At 43.5% G+C, this 20,865-nt stretch overlaps 1 protein-coding gene across 1 annotated transcript in view; it reads left to right on the forward strand.

Annotated features, from left to right (window-relative positions):
• PRKAR1B (protein kinase cAMP-dependent type I regulatory subunit beta) overlaps positions 1-20,865 on the forward strand; it is a gene marked incomplete at its 3' end in the record, with an annotated part of 101,815 nt that overhangs the window by 41,706 nt on the left and 39,244 nt on the right. Inside the window, exons 5-6 of the mRNA XM_084270849.1 lie at positions 16,788-16,849; positions 17,597-17,643. Coding sequence (XP_084126975.1) covers positions 16,788-16,849; positions 17,597-17,643 — 109 coding nt within the window. The remainder of the gene's footprint in view (positions 1-16,787; positions 16,850-17,596; positions 17,644-20,865) is intronic.

Here is a 20,865-nt window from a genome sequence, read left to right on the forward strand (position 1 = left end):
AAGGACCTGAGTGTCCTGGTAGGTGTCAGGGTGGCCATGAGCAAGCAGTGTGCCCTGGGGGCTGAGAGAGCCAATGGGATCCTGGGGGCATCAAGAGAATTGTGGCCAGCAGGTCAAAGGAGGTGATCCTCTCCCTCTGCTCTGCCCTGGTCAGGCCCCACCTGGAGTATTGTGTCCAGTTCTGGGCTCCCTGGGATAAAAAAGACAGGGGTCTCCTGGAGAGAGTCCAGTGGAGGGACACAGAGATGATTAAAGGCCTGGAGCATCTGCCCTATGAGGAAAGGCTGAGTGAGCTGGGGCTGTTCAGCCTGGAGAAAAGAAGACTAAGGGGGGACCTTATTAATGTTTATAAATATCTTAAGTATGGGATACAGGGGGAAATGGCCAGCCCCTTTTCAGTGGTCTGTGGGGACAGGACAAGGGGCAATGGCTGCAAGTTGGGGCATCGGAAGTTCTGCACCAACATGTGGAAGAATTTTTACCCAGTGAGGGTGAGGGAGCCCTGGGACAGGCTGCCCAGGGAAGTTGGAGTCTCCTTCTCTGGAGATATTTCAGACCCGTCTGGACATCAACCTGTGCAATATGAGCTGGGGAGCTGCTTTGGCAGGACCTCTCTGGAGGTCCCTTCCAACCCCTGTGATTCTGTGATTCTGTGATGTGCATTGGGACAGTAAGTGTCTGCTGGTCCAAACCAGCCTCCAACTGCCCAAGCTGGCGCAGTTTGCAAAGGGGAGGCCACTGGGCAGCATAGGTGAGGGCTGCAAATTTCTCTCACTTGGCTTTCCAAAACAATTGTTCAAAGGACAAGAAAAACCTGGAGCATCAAGAAAGCCCAGTGTCCTGAACCACTACGGCTTAGTTGTAGCATATCTACTGCCTTATTTGCAGAAGGTTTTAACACTTGACCTGAAAAGTCAACAAAAGAATCACCATCTCCCATCTTAATAAATTAAGTTCTATCTTCTCTAATCACTTCCTACAAACACACAAAGTCATCTGTTTCCTTTTGGCTTAGATCTTGTATACCGTTTGAGGGAAGAAGGTCTACTTTTGTCAGCACTCCTGTTAAATTTATTTGCTTTTCTAGTTCAAGGAAAAAAGCCTATAACTCTGAAAGTCATCCACTGCTTTTATTTATTTATTTTGCTCAGTTTGATTGATATGTCTTTGTTCTGAGCTCGTACAAAACTGACCACAACTACAGTAAAAGTGCCTCTTGTTAAAACACTTCCAGAATATCCACGTGCTCCCCTCCTGCCTTGCCTTGTGTGGGAAGAAACTTGACCTTAGATGAAGGCACTTGGAATTCAGAAGTGCTCCATCAGAAATCTTTCTGGCCACTGAGTCCAGAGTTGGACAATCACTGAGATGACTTTGCTGTATGCAACTCTTGCTTCTTAAGTTACAAGCGTGGATTCTCAAGCTAAGATGGAAATAGGGCAGCTCGTGTGCCCTTAAGGTCCTGACTTCCCTGTGTGTCTTAGAAACCTTTCACCCAGCTCAGTGGGCAACGGGAGTCACTTGGAGAAGCAGAAATGTCACCTGTAGATATCATCAGTGCCGACATGAGCAAATAGATGTATCTAACACTGCTTCAGAACGCTTCTTTGGCTCTTGGAAGCGTACTTGAGAAAACATGCTGTCAGAACTGATGCTGGTGATCCTTCTTCCAAATAATTTGTGTAAATATCTGTAGATATACTAGTCTCTATGAATGTATATACACATATATATTTATTAATTTTGTGTTTCATGGGCCGCCAGGATTTATTGTCCTTGGTAGTAAATATTGACCTTGGATTTATCTCAGTCAGTGTTTACCTCTTAGGCCAATAAATCTTGAGGTTCACCTTAACAGAAGTCAATATCTGCTTAGTGTTCAGCTCCATCATTAATATAAATATTTTAGTGACCTTTGCATGTATTAGTCAATTTTTTAAAGCCAACTTAATGTTACAAATCCTGTGGCACATCAGTAGTTTATTTTTCTGATCTGTTTATTCATTTAACATTTTTTTTAATGACCTCTGATATTACTGAGGTGTTGCAGAAAGCGTGCAGGAGGGTTGTTTGAGGAGGATCTCAGGAATGCGAGGGCAACTTGCTCTTTCAAATGGAGGAGGTGGCCTGTAGCACCAGTGTCCATTTGTGCTTTGATAGCTGCCTCTTTTGGTGTCTTTTTTCAAGACTCTTTGTATGAGCAAAGCTTTCTGAGATCAAGTATTTGCTTTTCTGTATCTGTCACTGAGTTTAGGGTTAGCAGGGACCTTTAGACCACCTAGTCTGACCTTCTTATCTCCTGCCATCTTTATCTCCTCTATTTAAGAAACACTTTTTGCTGCCTTCCTCCTCCCCTCTCTGTTGACCCTCTCTAAGATGAAATTTCTCTGCAGTGTTCTCATGGAAGTTTTCAATTCAAATTTCATTGGATTTGGTGTGATAACATCTCAGCCTAGATTCAAACTGAAGTGTCCCACAGTCTGGAGCATTGCTTTGTGAGTCTCTCCGTGCTGTCACCCCTAAACACACACAACCATTGCCCTTTCCTGGCTGTATACTTAGGCATGAGCACTGCATCTAAATGTTATCTAGAGCCATGTCATGGATGGGTCCCTCCTGATGCCCTTCCCCTTAAAAGTGAGATGTAAAGTGAGGTTGACCTTCTTCCACCTCGTCTGGCCACAGGAACATGTGAAGGAAGCAGGGTCCACAAGCTGTGAAACCCTCTCTTTAAAATAAAGCAGCCCAAAGGATACAGGACAGTTACTTAATTCAGTCATTGAGCTCAAAATTCTTGTTGTTACTATCACTGCATTACAAAGCATGTATATGATACTCATGATTCCAAACCAATTCACCAGGACAGGTAAGAGAGAACTGTTCTTCATCCCAGGACATTCTCACTCCCTATGCCTGATTCTCCCACCCCCCTTTTCATTAAATTACTGCTTTTATTCCAAGTATGAGTTCTGGCCATTCATGTGGATAAAGGCTTGCAGGGTTAAACACTTTGTGAGCTTATAGAAAATGTTCTGCCAACGTGGAGAGGTTTCTATTCTTCCTTATGAAGGTGCTGTTGGGGTAAATGGCTTAAAAACATTGTGCCATGGAGAATTCTGATCCCTGTCACATGAAACGGCATAAATGTCAGACAGGGGATTTATATGAATATTCCTTGAAGAGAAGCAAAGACAAGGAATTAGTTGTTCTCTTGTCCTATTTATTCCTTTTAATTGGATTTATTTTTAAGTGGGCTTTAGTATAGAAATTTCTGCTTCATTTCTTTATTGTATCCTGGAATTTCCTATCAACACAGATAAAGCCTGCTTGCCCTACATTAAAAATATATTTAAAACAGTGGAGATATGTTTCTTAAACAGCAAAATCTTCTATTTTTTTAAATTGTGTTTTAAACCTAACCCAAATCAGTTCTCAGCTTACAGAGTACTTTAAAGTGCCAGTGTAGGAGCAGTTCACAGCAGCATACCCCGCCAGGCTTTAAGATTTAGAGCAATTATACCTGCTGATACATCAAATCTTTGAGAGAAGGAAGCATGAAGCTTTTTTTTTTGTTAATTTTCAGAGGGATTTATATGCTACAAGCCATATTGTAGCTGGTTTATGCGTGAGACCTGATAGAGCAAGCACAGCACTTGGCTGTTTTTTGGTGCATGCCTTTAAGTCAGACTGAAGAGCAGCTTACTGTTGTCAACATTTGATTCATAGAGTTGTGTAAATGGGCAAAAAATTCCTTTCTGTCATGCCAGAGGCCAAATTAAACAGAAATCTGTGAACCAGGAGGGTTATTTGGTTGGGAGGAAGCAACATGAGTCGTGTAATAATGTACTCCTGCAAGTTTTTTCCAATTTGTTTCGGGGCTGAGTTTGTCCTGCTTTATTTAATGCCATAAAATACAATTCTTCCTGCTGAGAAATTGCTTAAAAATGATACCAGCGTGAAGGCAAACACGGAGTTAGCAAAGCCAAGGAAAAAACTCTTTGAAGGTTTGGACTAAGAGTGACCAAAACCGTCTGTTATTACTGATCCACCGGCCTGCCCGACGAATTCTTCATGTTCCCTTTCAACCAGGCATTCAAAAAATGTCCTGCAGATATGCAGGAAGGCATATACAGCACTGCTTTTCCCCCTCTCCCACCCTGGCAATGCTAACGAAAGCCCAGCATAGCTGAGATTGCCAGATTCCCTATCACTCTGGAAAGATAAAAGTAGACCCGTGCACACTTCATCACTGAATTTAACATTAGGCACTCGTGATTTTCTTGTGCAAACCACAGGAGAAGGAGGTTAGGGGCATGTTTTTGCTCAGCTGGTTTTATAAAACACAGCAAACTGCTGGGGAATTTGTGCTGGGAGGTTGGAAGGAGCAGGTGGTGCTGCCAGTGAGAGCGCTGGGTGTCTTCAGGATGCCTTTGATGTATGTTTTAGGGAAGATTCAGAAAGAAAATGACCAAGAAAGATGGAACAAAGTCACGTAACCACGTCTGAATTTATCTATATAGGTATGAAGAAAGCGCAGTCCTTAGGTCTGTGTTTGTGCATCTCTAGATTTAGACAGTTCTTCAAGCTGGAAAAAAGCTCCCTGCCCTTCAGACCCCTGCAAATACAGCTCACATAAGGAAAAACACAGGTATCATCTGATCTGACTGATCTCTTATTTTCTTTGAATTAGCAGAACTGTACAAAATTGAAGCTGCTCTAATTGTGAGAGTTCACTGAAAAGCTCCTCCAAAAGAAGCATTTGTTGTCTGGGGAAATTTTATCTGTGGTTGGTTTTATTGTAAAAGATTGTATCTCAGAAATTCTGTGAATCAGAGATGAAGGGGAGTAACGATAAACTTAGGGAAAACATAAGGAAAATGTGTGGGTGTGTGAGTTTGCACATGTCTGTGAGCTATAATAGATATGCAAATAGAAAAAGCAAGTGCTTGTGGACATGTGGTTTTGTGTCAGCGATGAATTTTATTCATCAGCTATTTAACACTCGATTTCCACACTTTCAAAAAACCATTCTGACTCATTCCAGAGAACCTTTATCAGCTCTTTTAGAATGATTTTGCTTCGTGATCCAATTAGAAACTAAATTGAATCCTATCCACTGACACAGGTTAAGATGTTTTTATTAGCCGCAGCTGTTTGATATCGCCCAGGTGTGGGAGCACACAACAAGGAGGGAAATTAATTAAGCAAGATGTGGGAGATGCTCGCAGCCGTATGTTATGTGCTTGTCAGCCAGGGGAGACGCATGTCAAACACTGCTTGATTAGTTGCAGCACGCTGCTGAGCGACTCTGGGAGCTACAGCTCTGCAGAGCCTTGGCTTCGGTCTCTAGTTGCTTCTGAGCTTTTCCAGTGGCACTAAGTATTCATCCACGTTACCCAAATTACCCCAGGAGTTTCCTGATGGACAAAAATCTTTGACAAGAATGTGATGAACCCCCCTCTAACTGCATTGAGCATCTTGTCATTCCATAGCATCAGGTCATAGTAGCATAGTGCCCATCCTCAGCAGGTACGGCGATGATACTGGGAAGAGTGGCTGACGCGCAGGACACTGCGCTGCCATCCAGCGAGACCTGGACAGGCTGGAGAGCTGGGCAGGGAGAAACCAGATGAGGTTTGATAAAAGCAAGTGTAGAGTCTTGCACCTGGGAAGGAATAACCACCTGTATCAGTACATGCTGGGGGATGACCTGTTGGAGAGAAGACCTGCAGAGAAGGACCTGGGGGTCCTGGTGAGGGGACAGGTTGGCCATGAGCCAGCAGTGTGTCCTGGGGGCTAAGAGGGACAATGGGATCCTGGGGGGCATCAAGAGGAGTGTGGCCAGCAGGTCAAAGGAAGTGATCCTTTCCCTCTGCTCTGCCCTGGTCAGGCCCCACCTGGAGTATTGTGTCCAGTTCTGGGCTCCCTGGAATAAAAAAGACAGGGGTCTCCTGTAGAGAGTGCAGTGGAGGGACACAGAGATGATTAAAGGCCTGGAGCATCTCCCCTGTGAGGAAAGGCTGAGTGAGCTGGGGCTGTTCAGCCTGGAGAAAAGAAGCCTAAGGGGGGACCTTATTAAAGTTTATAAGTATCTTAAGTGTGGGATACAGGGGGAAATGGCCAGCCTCTTCTCAGTGGTCTGTGGGGACAGGACAAGGGGCAATGGCTGCAAGTTAGAGCATAGGAAGTTCTGCACCAACATGTGGAAGAACTTTTACTCAGTGAGGGTGAGGGAGCCCTGGGACAGGCTGCCCAGGGGGGTGTGGAGTCTCCTTCTCTGGAGATATTCCAGACCCGTCTGGATGCCAAACTGTGTGACCTGTCCTAGGGAACCTGCTTTGGCAGGGGCATTGAACCCGATGATCTCTGGAGGTCCCTTCCAACCCCTGTCATTCTGTGATTCTTTAGCGTTAGCATCTTCAGCATTCTTGCAATATCCTGACTTTTATGTCAATGGCAAGGGCTGCCAGGCACAGAGGGGAAAAGGTTTTAACCTTATACCTGGCAATTCTTAGCTATTTTTGTGCTGGTTGTCAGGCACAGGTGATGTCTTGTGGCACTCAAGCCTTTCTTCTAGGTGCAGAAGCCGCAGTCATAAAAATAGTGCGTGGGAGCAGTAAGTATATGATTGGAAGGTACAATCATAATTATCGAATACAATTTAATTTTCCCATATTTATAGCAAACTGTTAAAAGTTATTCTTGCTCAGAGCTAAAAGAGTAAAATGAAATCACATAAAATAAAATAATTTAATAAAATGATGAAAATAGGTGAATATTGTGTTCATGTCCAAGTTCCACAAACACAACGGCTTGTTTGTAGGTGTGATCTGAATAGGAAAATTGGGTGAACTATTAGGATGAAACTTCCTGTGTTTTGCTAATCATAGGGATGCAAGAAAACATATATATGTATAATTTAATTTTTTTGTGAAAGAATGTCCTCAACCTCAAAGGCAAGACAAAAAGTGCTATTGCTGTGCAGGGGAGATACTTCTCACCACTGCTTAAAGGTAATGTACGCAGGATGATTTGGTTCAGATTTACTTATGTGCATCTGAAATACAATTTTTCTTATTTCACTAGTTAAAATAATGTCCTATATCCCTATATAGAGATACCCCTTGGGATGTGTGTCCCATGTCCCTGTGTTGAGGGACATGTCCTCCATCATCTGCTCCAGAGATTGTATAATAGTTTAGAAGTGCAAATCTCTGGGAACTCTTTAAATCTCAGCATATAATATTACATTTTTAAAGAACTTCAGCTGCAGTAACCATGAAATTGGGACGCAGTGAGCAGTGATCTGTGTCAGTGCCACTTCCCAAGCTCTGTGTTACCTGATGACTAAAGGATGAGGAGTGGTGCATAGTGACTCTACAGCTTCATTGGGATAGTCCAGAAGAGGGAGCTTGAAATTAAAGAGTGAAGAGAATTAAAAGTACCAGGAGGAATAAATTGTTCAAATATAGGAACTTTGTTTTGGTCACCCTTTATCACTGGTGGAATTTCCTTTGTAGTAGTAACCACAGAGATTTTCTTTGGGGGTGATAATTACTCTTGCGGTGGTGTGTTTCTGCCCCACCAGAAGGGATTTTCTTTCAGCTATTAGTTATAACACTTACTTTCTCAGTGTGGTATCCACTCTTGCCTTTCCAGAATGTTTGAGAAAATGGCAAGTAATTAATTGTGTGGAAAATGTAAATGATACATACTTATCTGTGACATAAAGGGCCATCCTTTGAGAGATGTCCCTGCCCATGGCAGGGGGGTTGGAACTTGATGATCTTTAAGGTCCTTTCCAAACCCAACCATTCCGTGATTCTGTGACTCTATGATCCTTCTCTTTAGACAGCTCAAATACACCAACCTCCTTTTGCTGATCCCCTGGGATGAATTTGTCCCACTTGGTCTGAAGTACATGGTTCATTGCTCAGGTCACTTCTGCAATGCCAAGGGAAGCCTCTAACTCCTTGGACTTTGTTACAGTCTCCTTCTGTACTTGTAGTGGTAATGTATGTGGAGTTTTCTCAGAGTAAAAGCTTTGCAGATTATGCTTGTAGCAGTGCTGTGTTCTTACAGCATGTAACTCCACGCATGTCTCTCTTTACATTAGAGGCTGGTACCTGCTAAAGGAAGAGTTCCTACCACTATCCTGTACCTACTAAAACGGAAAGAAGCCTGTGCAGTCTAGTACATGTGCTTCTCTATAGGCATATCTATATGTCTGTACATTGTAACCCCAAGAATTTTATTGACCCAAGTTTCTCTGCTGTTTTTTTTTTAATTAATTTTTCCCCATCTTGAATTTGAGTTCCAAGATCAAAATCTCTTGATCTCTGTTCACAAACAGAAAACAAGCAAAGAAAGGGGCTTAAGTTTCATTGAAATACCATTTTCAACAACAATGCATTATTTTGATTTCAATCTTTCACTAAGAAACTTCATTCTGAAAACAAAATCCATAGTGAAGACTAGATCCTATGAAGATAGCACAGTAGGACATTTAGATGTGATTCAAAACTTTAAAAAGCATTTCAAGTGAGAAATGATGTTAGCCATTTTCCACGGGAATATTCAGCTTATTAAACTGTCTAAACCACCCAAACATGTTCCCTAATTTCCAATCAAGGCATCCTGGTAGGCACGGCCGTTCTTGATGAGCGATGATTGTTAGTGCTGTGAAGTTGGGATACAGGCTCGTTGCAGTTATTCATGCAGCTATTCCTGCCTCGGCACACAGCGAGCATATTTTCCATGCATTATGCATGGGATTTCCTCCAGCTGGCCTCCTGACTCACACTCCCCTCCTCCCCCGTGTCTGCGGCTGAGCGCAGGACCACCTCATCTCTCCCACTGGGAGAAGCTCAGTGCCAAACTCTGGGCTCCCGGCGGGTCGAAGGAGCTCCCAGACATCCCTCCTCCAACCTCCTGCTCCAAACAGGTCCAGTCAGAGTTGGCTGCTCTAACCAAGAGCCTTGCCCAGTTGAGTTTTGAAAACACCCTCCTTTCTCTGGGCCCCTCTTCCAGGGTTTGACCACCCTCAGAATGAAACTTTTTTTCTTCATATCAGGTGGGAATTTTCTCCGTTCCCATTTGTGTCTGTTGCCTTGACATCCTTCTGCTGTGCAGCTCTAAGAAGAGTCTGGCTCTGTCTTCTCTACACCCTCCCATTAAGCACTTGCAGATGGCAGTAAGATCTCTCCAGTCTTCTTTTTGTAAAGAAACAAACACAGTTCTTCCACCCTTTCTCTGTCTGCTGTACACTCCAGGCCCTGGACCACTTTGGTGGCCAGTGTGGACTGGCTCCAGTTTGTCAGTCTTTCTTGTATGGGGATGCTCAAAACTAGGCATGGTAATCTAGGCTGGTTTCCAGGGGTTGAGATAGGGAATAGGTAATCCAGGCTGTTTTACAAGAGGGAAATACCCAATTCCTTCAACCTGCTGCCTACAAGCTGGTTGATACAGCTCGGTCTGTAGTTGTCCTTGAACTGCAAGCCATGAAAACATATGAAACTGGGATGTTGTGAGAGACTCTGGAGAGATGCCCTGTGTTCAGCTGGGCCTGTGAGAAGGGATGTCACGTAGCTGCAGCTGGGTGTCACCCACAGCATGTGTGGCTTCATACACACAGTGTGCAGTGTCCTCCTCCATCTCCTCAAATCCATCGTGTGCCTTGCCACAGGGCTCCTTATCCAAACAGCCTCACGAGTCTGGAACTGGGACTGCGTGAAGGAAGCGTGGGCTTCCCTCAACCCTGTGAAAGGTTCGCTGCAGATGGTAGTAAGAGGTGGAGTTACATTTCCACTGAGCCCTGCTTCTTGGACAAGCGTTGCACAACCAAGGCCTTGGCAGTGTTTCTTTGGTGAAGTGATGCTTCTAGAGGGTCACCCTCTTTTTGGCTGTGACAGATGGTTTTCCAGATGAAGACCCCTGAAGAAACTCTTTTCTTTGGAAGCTTTTAATGTGTGGAAGGTGACTTGTAGATGTACAGAGTCTGTAAAATGAATCGATGCTGAGATTGTAAAGGTGCATTTAGTAATATTTCATGAATATATAAAAGAACTTCTTAAAACAGTAAAGATGGAATGATTTCACAGACGTAGAAGGTGGTAGTTTTTCTTTCTGTTACACGTGCCTGTTAGTTATGTAGACGTGTGACTTGATAAATGTTAGGGAATTAGACATGGACTTTAATTTTAACCTGCCATTTAGAAAGTCTTCTCATGTCCAATTTCAAAGACTTATATGGTCATTATGGTCAAAGTAACACATGTTTTAACTGTAATAATGCTTAAACAGCGCTCATTGTAATTAAGTAATTAAATGCTCTCAATCATTAGTAGCTTTGTATACTGCTATAATTAATTTTTTGCTGTCCTAATAAGAAAAGAAATTAGCAGAAGCAGATGGATGATGTTTGTTAAGGCTTCGGCACCGACTCTCATAGGTACATGCTGGCAACATCGCATATTTGATTATAGCAAAGTAAGATCGGGGCTGTTAATTTTAAATACCTCTAAAAAGAAACCTTTTCTTTTACCTGTGTGCATTTATTTGACTTTCACTGGCCAGTAAATAATTGCAACTGTTTCTCAGTGGTTCCAGTATTACACATGCAGCATTGCTGGGAGCAAATGCAGAGCGAAGCCATGTGCTTACACAGCACAGGGACCCTTGCATTTCATTCAGTGGTAAAGCACTGGATTTATTCCTTCACTACCCAGATGTTTGTTGAAGTCAGTTGCCTGGTTTAAATTCTGTGCCTTTCATCCTCACAGGGCAGGACAAGCAGTTGTTGCTAGAAAGTTGTTATCTTTTCAGGAAATGAATCATAAGAAAATCTCAGACATACACAAGGAGGGAACCCCCCTCCTCCCACCCCAAACTTCACAAACCTAAAAATAACACTCAGATAGAAGAGCTACAGCTAAAGAAAGGTGGAGCTACTATCAACTGTTTACTAAACTTCAAAGGTATGTACGTAGGAAAAGTTTAAATCACCAGAATCCTCCTACTAGGGCAGCCCCACTCTGAGAACATCTTGCGTGGCTTCTGTTGAATTATGCCAGTGCAGCTACATATCTTTTAAAGCTATTCCCCCACAGTACAGGGCTGCCTTTGTTTTGCCAGAGAGATAGCAAACAAGAAAAAACTCTGTGTAGCACACATATTGAAGCCTGCACGGTTGAAATTGTTCTGATTGAACTCTGAGGAGTTATAACCTGTGGGTATAACAAGGATTTTCCATTTTTGCCTAACACATATACATTTTGCCTCCTCCATTTTTTCCTTTCCTGCAATGCATTCAGCACAGCAAGGGCTGGAAAGAAATCTGATTGTGAAACTGATAAATTGTCTTACATAGTTTCCCTATTTTGGCCATTGCCATGGTCTGGTTTCTGAAAGTGCTTGGAATCCTCCTTCTCTCGCTTTGTTTTAACAAGCTGCTTCTCAGTTGCCCATCCCCAGTGCTGTGTTACCTCCAGTGTGCATTATCTTTTATTATTATTATAATCTCATATTCTGTGTGAGCTCCAAGCAGCCTTGGTATAAAAGCAGATGAGATGATTTATTTTTATCACTTTTTCTCCAGAGAAAGGGAGCCCCGTGGCCCTGCCCTCTCTCTCTCAGCTTCCCCTTAGCACAGCCAGCTATATCTTGGCAAATGGGGTCTATAAAACACTACTGAATTAAATCAGCAAAATGTTTCATCATATTTATTTTGCAACCACTGTGATAGACTCTGGTGTTCTGTGGAGCTCCACTCTCATTGATTTGAGTGGGTTTTTCCTTCTTCACATGAAAAGGGAATTAGCTCAGTGTGGACAGGCGGCCAGGAGTCATTACAGATGACAGACAGCAGAAGATCAGCCCTCATCATTTCAGGTCTGATCAGAGTTGTTTGCAATTTTGTACACTCATGGCAGACACTTTATGTGTTGCAACTTGCTCCACGCCTTTGATATCTTTGACCTTTATTAAAAAAAAAGTCTTTTAAATTTTGATATTCCCTAAGAAGACAGGTGGTATTTTTTGATTGAATAGATAGAGGTTTCATGTCTAAACACATTTCTTGGTTTCACTTTGTTGGAGTAGTTCACTGCTCTCTGGATGATCTGTTCTGCTCACAATCTTTTCTTGTAATTTCTTTTTTGAATGAGCCTATCAAAAAGTTACAGGAAGTTAAATGTGTAGAAATCCCCCTGGAAAACATGGGTAATGTCCTGATTTGTCTCCCTTTGGGTCCAAATGGGGATATTCAGGTCCATACAGTCCCATCTGCAACAGTTTATTGACCTTATCACCGCCTACAATGACCTGACAGGAGGGTGCATAGAGGTGGGCGATGGTCTCTTTGGCCAGGTGACAGGAGATGGGACAAGGGGGAATGGAACAAAGCTGCTGCAGGGCAGGTTCAGGTCAGATGCTAGGAGAAAGCTCTTCACTGAGAGAGTTGTCAGGGCCTGGAACAGGCTGCCCAGGGAGGGGGCTGAGTCACGGACCCTGGGTGCGTTTAACAGACAGGTAGATGAAGTACTTAGGGATATGGTTTAGCATAGGATGGGAACAGTTGGAATTGATAATCTTAAAGGTCTTTTCCAACCTTGTGATTTTGTGATTCTGTAATACACTCACAAGCCAAAAATGGCCCAGGATCCCTTCTGATTGGAACAAGTGTTCCTCTCCAGGTACCATGAGTAACCAGATACAGATCCTCTGGAAGTAGGTAGGGAAGCTGTGGAAAAACTGCAAAGCCTGTCAACAGCTTTGGCTCTGGAGGTGGTGAGGAGTGCCCCGAGTACTGATGCTGAGCTCAGGACATGCTGGGCTCATCTCTTTTGGCTGCAGTCTCACAAGACAACAGCTGAAATACCAGAACTCCTGCCCTATTTTCTTCTTCCATCACCTGAATAAGTCATCTGGAAACAGGGCAAATGATACATTTTCAACAAAAGAAGGAAATCCCTCTGAGCAGTTCTCGTTTACGGCACAGTCATAAAAATCCTGGCAAGAAGTCAAAGCGTCTCCATGTCGGTTCAGCGCACAGCATCGCTAGCGTGGTCGGTGTCAACAGTTAAAGGGCTGAGGCAGGGGCAGAAGACAGAGGCTGCTGTGTTCTTGGTGCTGCAGCTCAGACAGAAGATGAAATCATGGTAGTTCAACATTTGGTGAAGGCTTAACTGCTGATTTCCTGGCTTTCTCTTTATGCTGGAATAAAACCTGCTTTTGCTTGGAAAAAAATGTGGTTGTTAGGAATGTTTGTTTGTATGTTTGGCCCTAATTATTTAACAAAACCTTCAAACCCAAGGATCATGACTACCTACTCTTGCAGAGCTGTGGGAGAGCATATCTGCGACCTTTGCTTGGTGACGAGCTGGTCGCAGCATTCTATTTCTAAGGGCTTTTTTTAACTCTAATGGTCAGAGGGTGATTTTGAATGTCTTATAAACAGGTGAATGGTACAGGAAAAAAAACAACAGGCTGTATTTTTGACCTTGGCTGTATTGTTTATGCCTTTAGCAAGTGCCACTTCTTAACTCGTCCAGTATTTAAAGCTTGTTTTCTTTCTCTACATGTACAGACCCAGGGCACAGGGCTGAAGCTGAATATGGAGCATTGGGTGTTTATCGGGGAGGTGGACAATATGTCTATTCATTGTAGTTTCAGATTTTGGCTTGGGTCAGGACTTTTTCAAAGTATTTTGGTGTATTGATCCTTGTGACATTTTTGTGTTTCTTTCAGACACGAAAGATAAAGGCAATAAGAAAAAATTCCAAATGGATTCTGCTCTTAGTCTGAATTAAATCAAAAGCCAGATTTCATACAGGGACCGTAAACATTTGGTACATTAGGAGATGATCATTTGCAGCAGGGTGGTTTTCTGTGGTGGTATTCTGAACATCCCAGTTCTTGGCTTCCAGACTTGTAGGTTGAGAAACATTGAGACTGCCTGCTGATCTGTATCATCTGAGCCTCAAAGGGAGCATCCAAAAGCAGAAACACTCTGACTCATTAACCACCATGAGAGATCTTGGTCTAACTGTATCAATTAAGAACAACAGATCCCTAGCAGAAAAGAAGTGTGAGGATGTGTTCCCAGTGATAATCGTGGTATTATTGGTCACTTACATTTATTTATCAGAGATGTGCCCTTGTTTCACTTTGGAGATGTAAATCAACATCACCATGACTTCAGGGACCTTGTGTGTCTGCGTGTTCGTAATATATTTTAGGCTCCTGTTTGATGATATGTCCTTCAAAGGTCTCTTAGAAATCCCAGTCTTGGTCTAAGAAGGTGAAGACTTCACCTAAACTCATCGTATGTGGGGTACTAGAATATTTACACTAATATTTTGCTACACTGCTACACAGCAGAATATTAGTGTGAAATTGCTGTTGCTGCTAATAGACTTTGGGTTCATTACACTGACTGCTGAAAGTTTTCCTCTCTGAGTTTTAGAGAGTTTTTTTGATAAAGCGAAAAGGTGGTGTAGAAATGAGATGGGAACATTTTGGAGAAGGGTGCAGTGCTATGCATAATTTATTGGGCACTGTTTGTACAGTCAATTGTTAAGTTATAAATAAAAAATAGCCTTAAAACAAAGATGAAAGACTGAAGCTGTGAGTAGTTATTTCCTCTGTATTTCTATTTTAAAAGAAAAAGTTTCTAAGTTTGTTCAAACAGTCACATTTTGGATTGGTTATTGATACTCAGTGTTTTGCCTATTTTGGGATGTATTGCATCAGAGATTTTCTTTGCCACACAGAGTGCCTCTTCCCCCAGTAAAGCTTCCATAGGCTGCAGGACTGTTCTAAAGCTCTGTAAGGTGCCCAGGCACGGCCAAGGGGGAACCACTGGGAGACAAAAGAAGCCCCAAGATGCCAAAGTGCCAGGTCCCAGAGCTCTTGAAGAACAGTTTGATTTCCCTCATCAACATAAGGTCCCTCAATGGCTTTTCCAGTTTGGCAACTACCATCATGGTATATCACCCCATCCCATCTGAACATCAGCACCCATTTCTTTCAGGCTGAGGGCACCGAGGGTTGGCACAGGGACCTGTTCCACAGCCTGCACCAAGCAGATGCTTTCTGCCAACAGACAAGTCCCTTGAACTGGAGAAATGCTGAACCCATTTGCAGTCATTAGTGCATTTCAGAATACAGTCTGTAGACTTTTCAGAGTAGTTTGTTACAGGTCTTTGCATTGCTGCTCCAAATGAGGTGAGAAAGTGGTTTCTTCTAGAGCTTCTGAGCAGGTTTTTTGTCCATGGCAGAGGGATCTACTGAATGTGAGTGGGAATAGCTCAGGGTGAGCCTGAAGAAATGAAAGGGGTGAAATACAGCGTTTCATTGAAGGTCACAGGCTGAGCATCCCATGCAGGTACTGTGGAGCAACTGGAGGTGCCTGCCTTGAAACCTCCCTGTTCTCCTACAAGCAGTGCTGACGCAGAGCTGTGATACTGAGCAAAAACATTCTGGCTGCTGAAGAGGAAAGACATGACCAATTTGAACTTAGGAGTGAAACATTTCCTAGAACAGAGCCTGAATAAATTCTGGAACAGTTGAACAGGAAATAAGCTAATAATGGGATTTTACAATATGCATTTCCCATATAAGGCATTGAAATGTAGTGTGGGTTTGTTTGCTGATCTTCTGGCTGGTTTGGGGAACATTTTAGGCTTCTTCCTCGTTCATGCTGAGTTATGATTATGGGGAATTTGCTCCATTCCAGGTGGAAGCATTTCATATCATCGCTGTCGTCAGACCCTGGATGGACCATTCCTAGACCAGACCAGAGAAGAGACTAATTAACAATTCCTCCTTGGTGCCTTTTGTTTGCGGTGGGGAGCTATTTCCTTTAGCCCTTGAGACTGATGCATAGGAAGGGGAAGAGAGGTGGGAAGCGCCCGTCTCGCTGTGGTTCATGCTTCTGAAAATAAGTTCCCCAAAATCTGAGGTGGGGAAAGGAAGCCCTGGCTCCAGGGAGCCTGCTGTCTCCCTCAATAAACAAAGGACTGGATTTGGGCAAGTTGCCCAAAGTGTTGGTGCAGGGTGCATTCCCGTCCTCACTGCTCTGCCTGGCCTTTTAAGGCTATGTGACAGTATGCCGGAGACCACGGTAAGGTGTGTAATTCAGCGATGATTAACGAGCACAAGGCTCTTCTGCAGCTTCAGTGTTTCTGTAGCAATGGTCAAATCCCCTTCTCATGGGGAGCTCACTCAGATTTTCAGAGTTCGGCCTCCTCTGCACTGTGAGTTCAAGCTCTTGCCAGCTCTTACGCTACATGAATTCAGAGCCATCTACCTTCCCAAATGTGCTCTGTACCATGGAACAGGTTTTGCTTGTAAACGTGAGGCCAGATGTTCAGAAGGGGAGAGCTCCCGTTCAGGCACCCAGCAATTACTGCTGTGACACACACCAATTGCAGCTGAGAAGCTGAAATCCCTCTGCTTAGACAATAAAACACTCAGGCTGGCTAGGCCGCGCGGTGCTATAAGAAGTGGCCTGTGTACATATAGGCCGCTCTATGCGTATAATTCAGGAGTCGTTTCAAAATAGCATGCACTGAATCACAAGTCTCAGTTTTAAACTACAAGGTTGTGCCTAACTAGGCAGTTTGATTTCTTGCCAAACAGGGGCTCATTTTCCACTTGCAAGCTAGGCTTTTCCTTCTCTTTTTCTGCAGAATCTGTTGATGAAGGCTAAAGGAAGCAATAAAGGGGGGTCTGAATGGGGAAGAAATAGGTCTGATGCGTTAATAAAAGTGTCTTTTTTTCCCCAGTGACATATTCGATGCCATGTTCCCTGTCACACACATCGCAGGAGAAACAGTCATACAACAGGGTAATTCTTCCTCTCATTTTTTTTCCCTTGGATGTTTGCTAAGATCGTACAATTCACATCTCTCTGCTTGAGATTTCACCCTCTTTACTTAACGGGAAGAATAATCATATTCCAAAAGCTTTTAAGTGTGCAGCTATATCATAAGTTCACAGTTGTGGGTCACTTGCTAGGTGTACAGAGGTCTCCTACAAAACCACACTGGTAGATCTCGGGGCTTTCAAAGTGCTACAGTTAAATATATATAAATAGCACTTCAAATTGAAATGTTCATTCCTTAGCTGAAGATAGTCAGGAAGTAAACCACAGCTCAGAAAGAGTAAGGGTGGCACAGGTTAGCTGAGAGTAATTAGAGATGGAAAATATTTGGATGGTTGTTGGGAATATTCAACACCTCATTGTGCTGTATCGTGGTTATCGCACTTGGCAACTTACCTGCGTGCCTGCAGTGTGTTGTGGAGGACTTCATTACCCTCGGGCTATGTTAAAGCCTCGTGTGTGTTTACACAGGGTGAAGTGTTGAATCAATCGAATGAGATAAATTAATGTAATTGAAAGATATTAATAGGAAGAAACTAAAGTGATATTTTTATTTATGAAAGCATATCGGTGAGGAAAGTGAACCTCTGGGTAGGAAATCTGGTGTACAAACCCATGCAGATACATACAGGATTAAATATGGAGACAGGAAATCATTGGATATTTTAGCAGACCTTCAGGAAACAATCACCTTCTGTGTTTTGTTTCCAGGTGATGAAGGAGACAACTTCTATGTGATTGACCAAGGCGAGGTGGACGTAAGTACCCTCTTCCAGTGTAATATTTATTTTGAAGCTCCATAATCAAGTTGTATGCTCTGGCACACAGCTTGATCCAGCCACGTGCTGAGGTTCAGTCTCCATTCCTCTTGAAACAGATTTTGTGGGATCGTTCTCATTGCTTTCCCATTGTTGTGTTAAGTCATTTGTGCATCACTTTAGAACTGGCATGTTTTACATCCTAGCTTATTTGTCCATTTTGGGCAGGAAAAATATGGTATCCAAACCGAGCAGATGACATTATCTTCAGAACCTGAACCACACCTGGAGCATGCAGTCTTTGGCAGAGCAGGCCACCATGCTGGAATGCACCTCAGGGTTCAGATCAACCAGAAGGAAAATATTTTCTTTAATCAGTTAGCTTAGCTCATGCGTTGGGTTTTTGTTGTTTTTCTTTTTCACCAAATTGAGATGCAGCCCGAGGCAGCGAGTTTCATCTTAGAAACCTTAATTTGCTTTTAAAATTAAGTCCAAATAGATGAACAATGCAGCATATTAATAAAGCAAGGATTATTTTAAGCGTAAAGTGATGTTAGGCCACAAAGTGTTTACAGGACTATGCGGCGTTTAATTGGCAAGTCTTTGAAAAGAAGTTCCTTTCTGAACCTGCCTTGCAAATTGGAACCTGTTCACCTCCTATCATTTTTATCCCCTATGAAACTCACCCTTTTGCAGTTCTGCTACAAGTTCCTTGTTTGACTGAATTTTCCATACACACCTTCCATACCCACAGCTGTTGGATGGGGGAGGCTTGCTCCTTAGCAGCACAGCTCTTCGGATGCCCAGATGAGTTTGTTGGGCGTATTTAAAGAAGAAAATCATTTAATTTAAATCCAGGCAGGAGGCATACAGTTATTTTAGTGAAAGTTCCTTTTTTTTTTTAGCAGTCTGTTTGAGTCAGGAGACTGTCTAATTGGTATTGTTGGGAATCGAGAAGCTTCATATGTTGCCTCTGCCACTGGAAGTTGCTCCTCAGGAAATCCGTCTGACTCACTGTTCCTATCAGACGTACCTCTGAGTAGCAAACATTGCCACAGCCACAGGGCCAGGAAAGAAAAGAGGAGTATTTATAGAACAGTGCTAAAATTTAGTTTGAAAATAATTGGTTAGGGCCTGGTACTGAGCTTAATGAGTTCATTGGCTTTGAATCAGACCCACAGACAGACGCAAATGCACATATTGAAGTTATACATTAATCCACTTTAAAAATAAGTTGTCCTCGCTCAAAACCTTTAAGAAGGTTTGGTTCAGCGCCTGGCTCAGGGATAGCAGGGGACAGAATGGCATCAGAAAACAGCCAGCAAAACCCATTGCAATTAATTGCAAAAAAGACCATCGTTCATCTGCATGTATTGCTCCCCCAAACGGGGAAGATGAATGTCCAGGGCCTCACCAGCTTTGGATCTGCTTGTAAAATCATTGCACAAAGTGGGTTATGGATTTTCTCTCACTGGTGGCTGCCACTGGTAGCCAAGGTGGCTGTGTCTCTGCAGATATTGGGAAGGACTTGTTTAGAGCACTGCTTGCTGTATTCTTTGTTGGGTAAGATGGCATCTTCGTTTCCTTGCCAGGTTTATCCTAATACCTACTCAGAAACACCTTTGCTGCATCATATTACTTGTATATCAGAGATTCTCCTTGTTTCCATTGCAAGTTGAAATTCATAATTAACTTTGACCACAAGTGGCCCAAGAGGAGACACGTATCCAGATCATTTTTCATTGATCATTTTTTCTGAGTTCATTAAAATCTTTCACAGGATAATCTTACATTTCCCAGAACAATTCAGGGACCTGTGATGCTTCTGAGGCAGGATTTGGGTAAAGGTTGAAAGTTACTGCAGTGACTAACTGGCCTTAGTGCCGCTGCAATGCAGTTACATGTTGGCTTCTAAGCTGGATAGATGTCTTTGAAAACTTTATCCCAGAACCCCAGGTCGATGAGCTAAGCACCAGTCCTCTCTGAACACGTGAGCAGTTTTGTTGGCTGCAGCCCGACTCACTGCTTTGCTAAAGGGAGAGCATAGTTGTCCTGGTTCTGGCCAGGCCAGAGCCAACCTTCCCAAGCAGCCAGCCCAGGTGAGCTGAGTTAGCCCAGGTGAGCTGAGTCAGCCTGGGCTCTTTTCCACACCACCTGACATCACTTCCCCATAAAAGCAGCTGGTTGGGAGGGGTATGGGCTTGGTACTTCCAGGACAGGCTGAGTGTGGTTGCTCCTTGCATCAGGCATCACTCTGTAATTGTTGGGTGGGTAAGGTACTCTGTGTTATCACTGGGTGTGAGTGTAATTGGCCATTACTGTTGTATGTTCATGGTGATTTTGTCAATGAGCTTTCCTTATCCCAACCACTCACTCTTTCTTCTCTGGGAGTGAGTGGTGTGTGGTGCTCAGCCCCTGATTGGGGCTGAACTATGAGTCCTTTCTGGTGCCCAATGTGGGCCATGAAGGGTTGGGATAATGATAAGATCTGACCCGATTGTGTTAAAAAGCTGTGAGGTTTATTATGTTACTTGAAGAGGTGATGGTAACAATGAAGTTTTGCCCATGATGCTAGTTGTGGCATGATCTCCCTTGTCCTTATCTTGACTTCTGAGCCTCTCAATGTATATTTTTTCCCCTGCCCGGCTGAAAAGGGTAGTGATGGAGCAGCTCTGGTGGGTGTCCGTCCTCCAGTCAAGGTCAAAACCCCAAACCACCACAATAGTGCACAGCTTTAATTTACAGTGTTGCAGTTGAAGACAGAAGGTTTTGTAGTCAGGTAGTCTGTGGTCCTCCAGTCACTTAGCTGTGATACAGGCTATACACTTTTCCTGCCTTGTCTGTGATACTTGCAAGACCTGATTTTTGAAGCAGTGAACGAAATAGTTGGAGTTTCTTGGAGCAGGTTGCAGTGACAAAGGTTCTCAGTCCCTACCCCTTAACTACCAAAATCAGCCTGTATCTGCCAGGACAGGTCAAAATGGCAGGTCCACAATAAGACTGTCCCAACCCTTCTCAGACACTGGTATGGACTGTTTTCTGACACGAGCTGTGGGACAAATACATCCTAACAGGTCTTAAGAGATGTTGTTTGGACTGAGCTTACTGCAGGGGCAGCCAAACTCGTGACACCTCTGAGCCTTGCAGAACTCCTCTGTGACCAGCTCTCATGCTGTCCCACTTCAGCATCCCCCTTCCTTCATCCTGCTGCACCTGGCCACT

Source organism: Gallinula chloropus (genome assembly GCF_964237585.1).
Source record: "Gallinula chloropus genome assembly, chromosome: 15".
Classification (NCBI taxonomy): Eukaryota; Metazoa; Chordata; class Aves; order Gruiformes; family Rallidae; genus Gallinula; species Gallinula chloropus.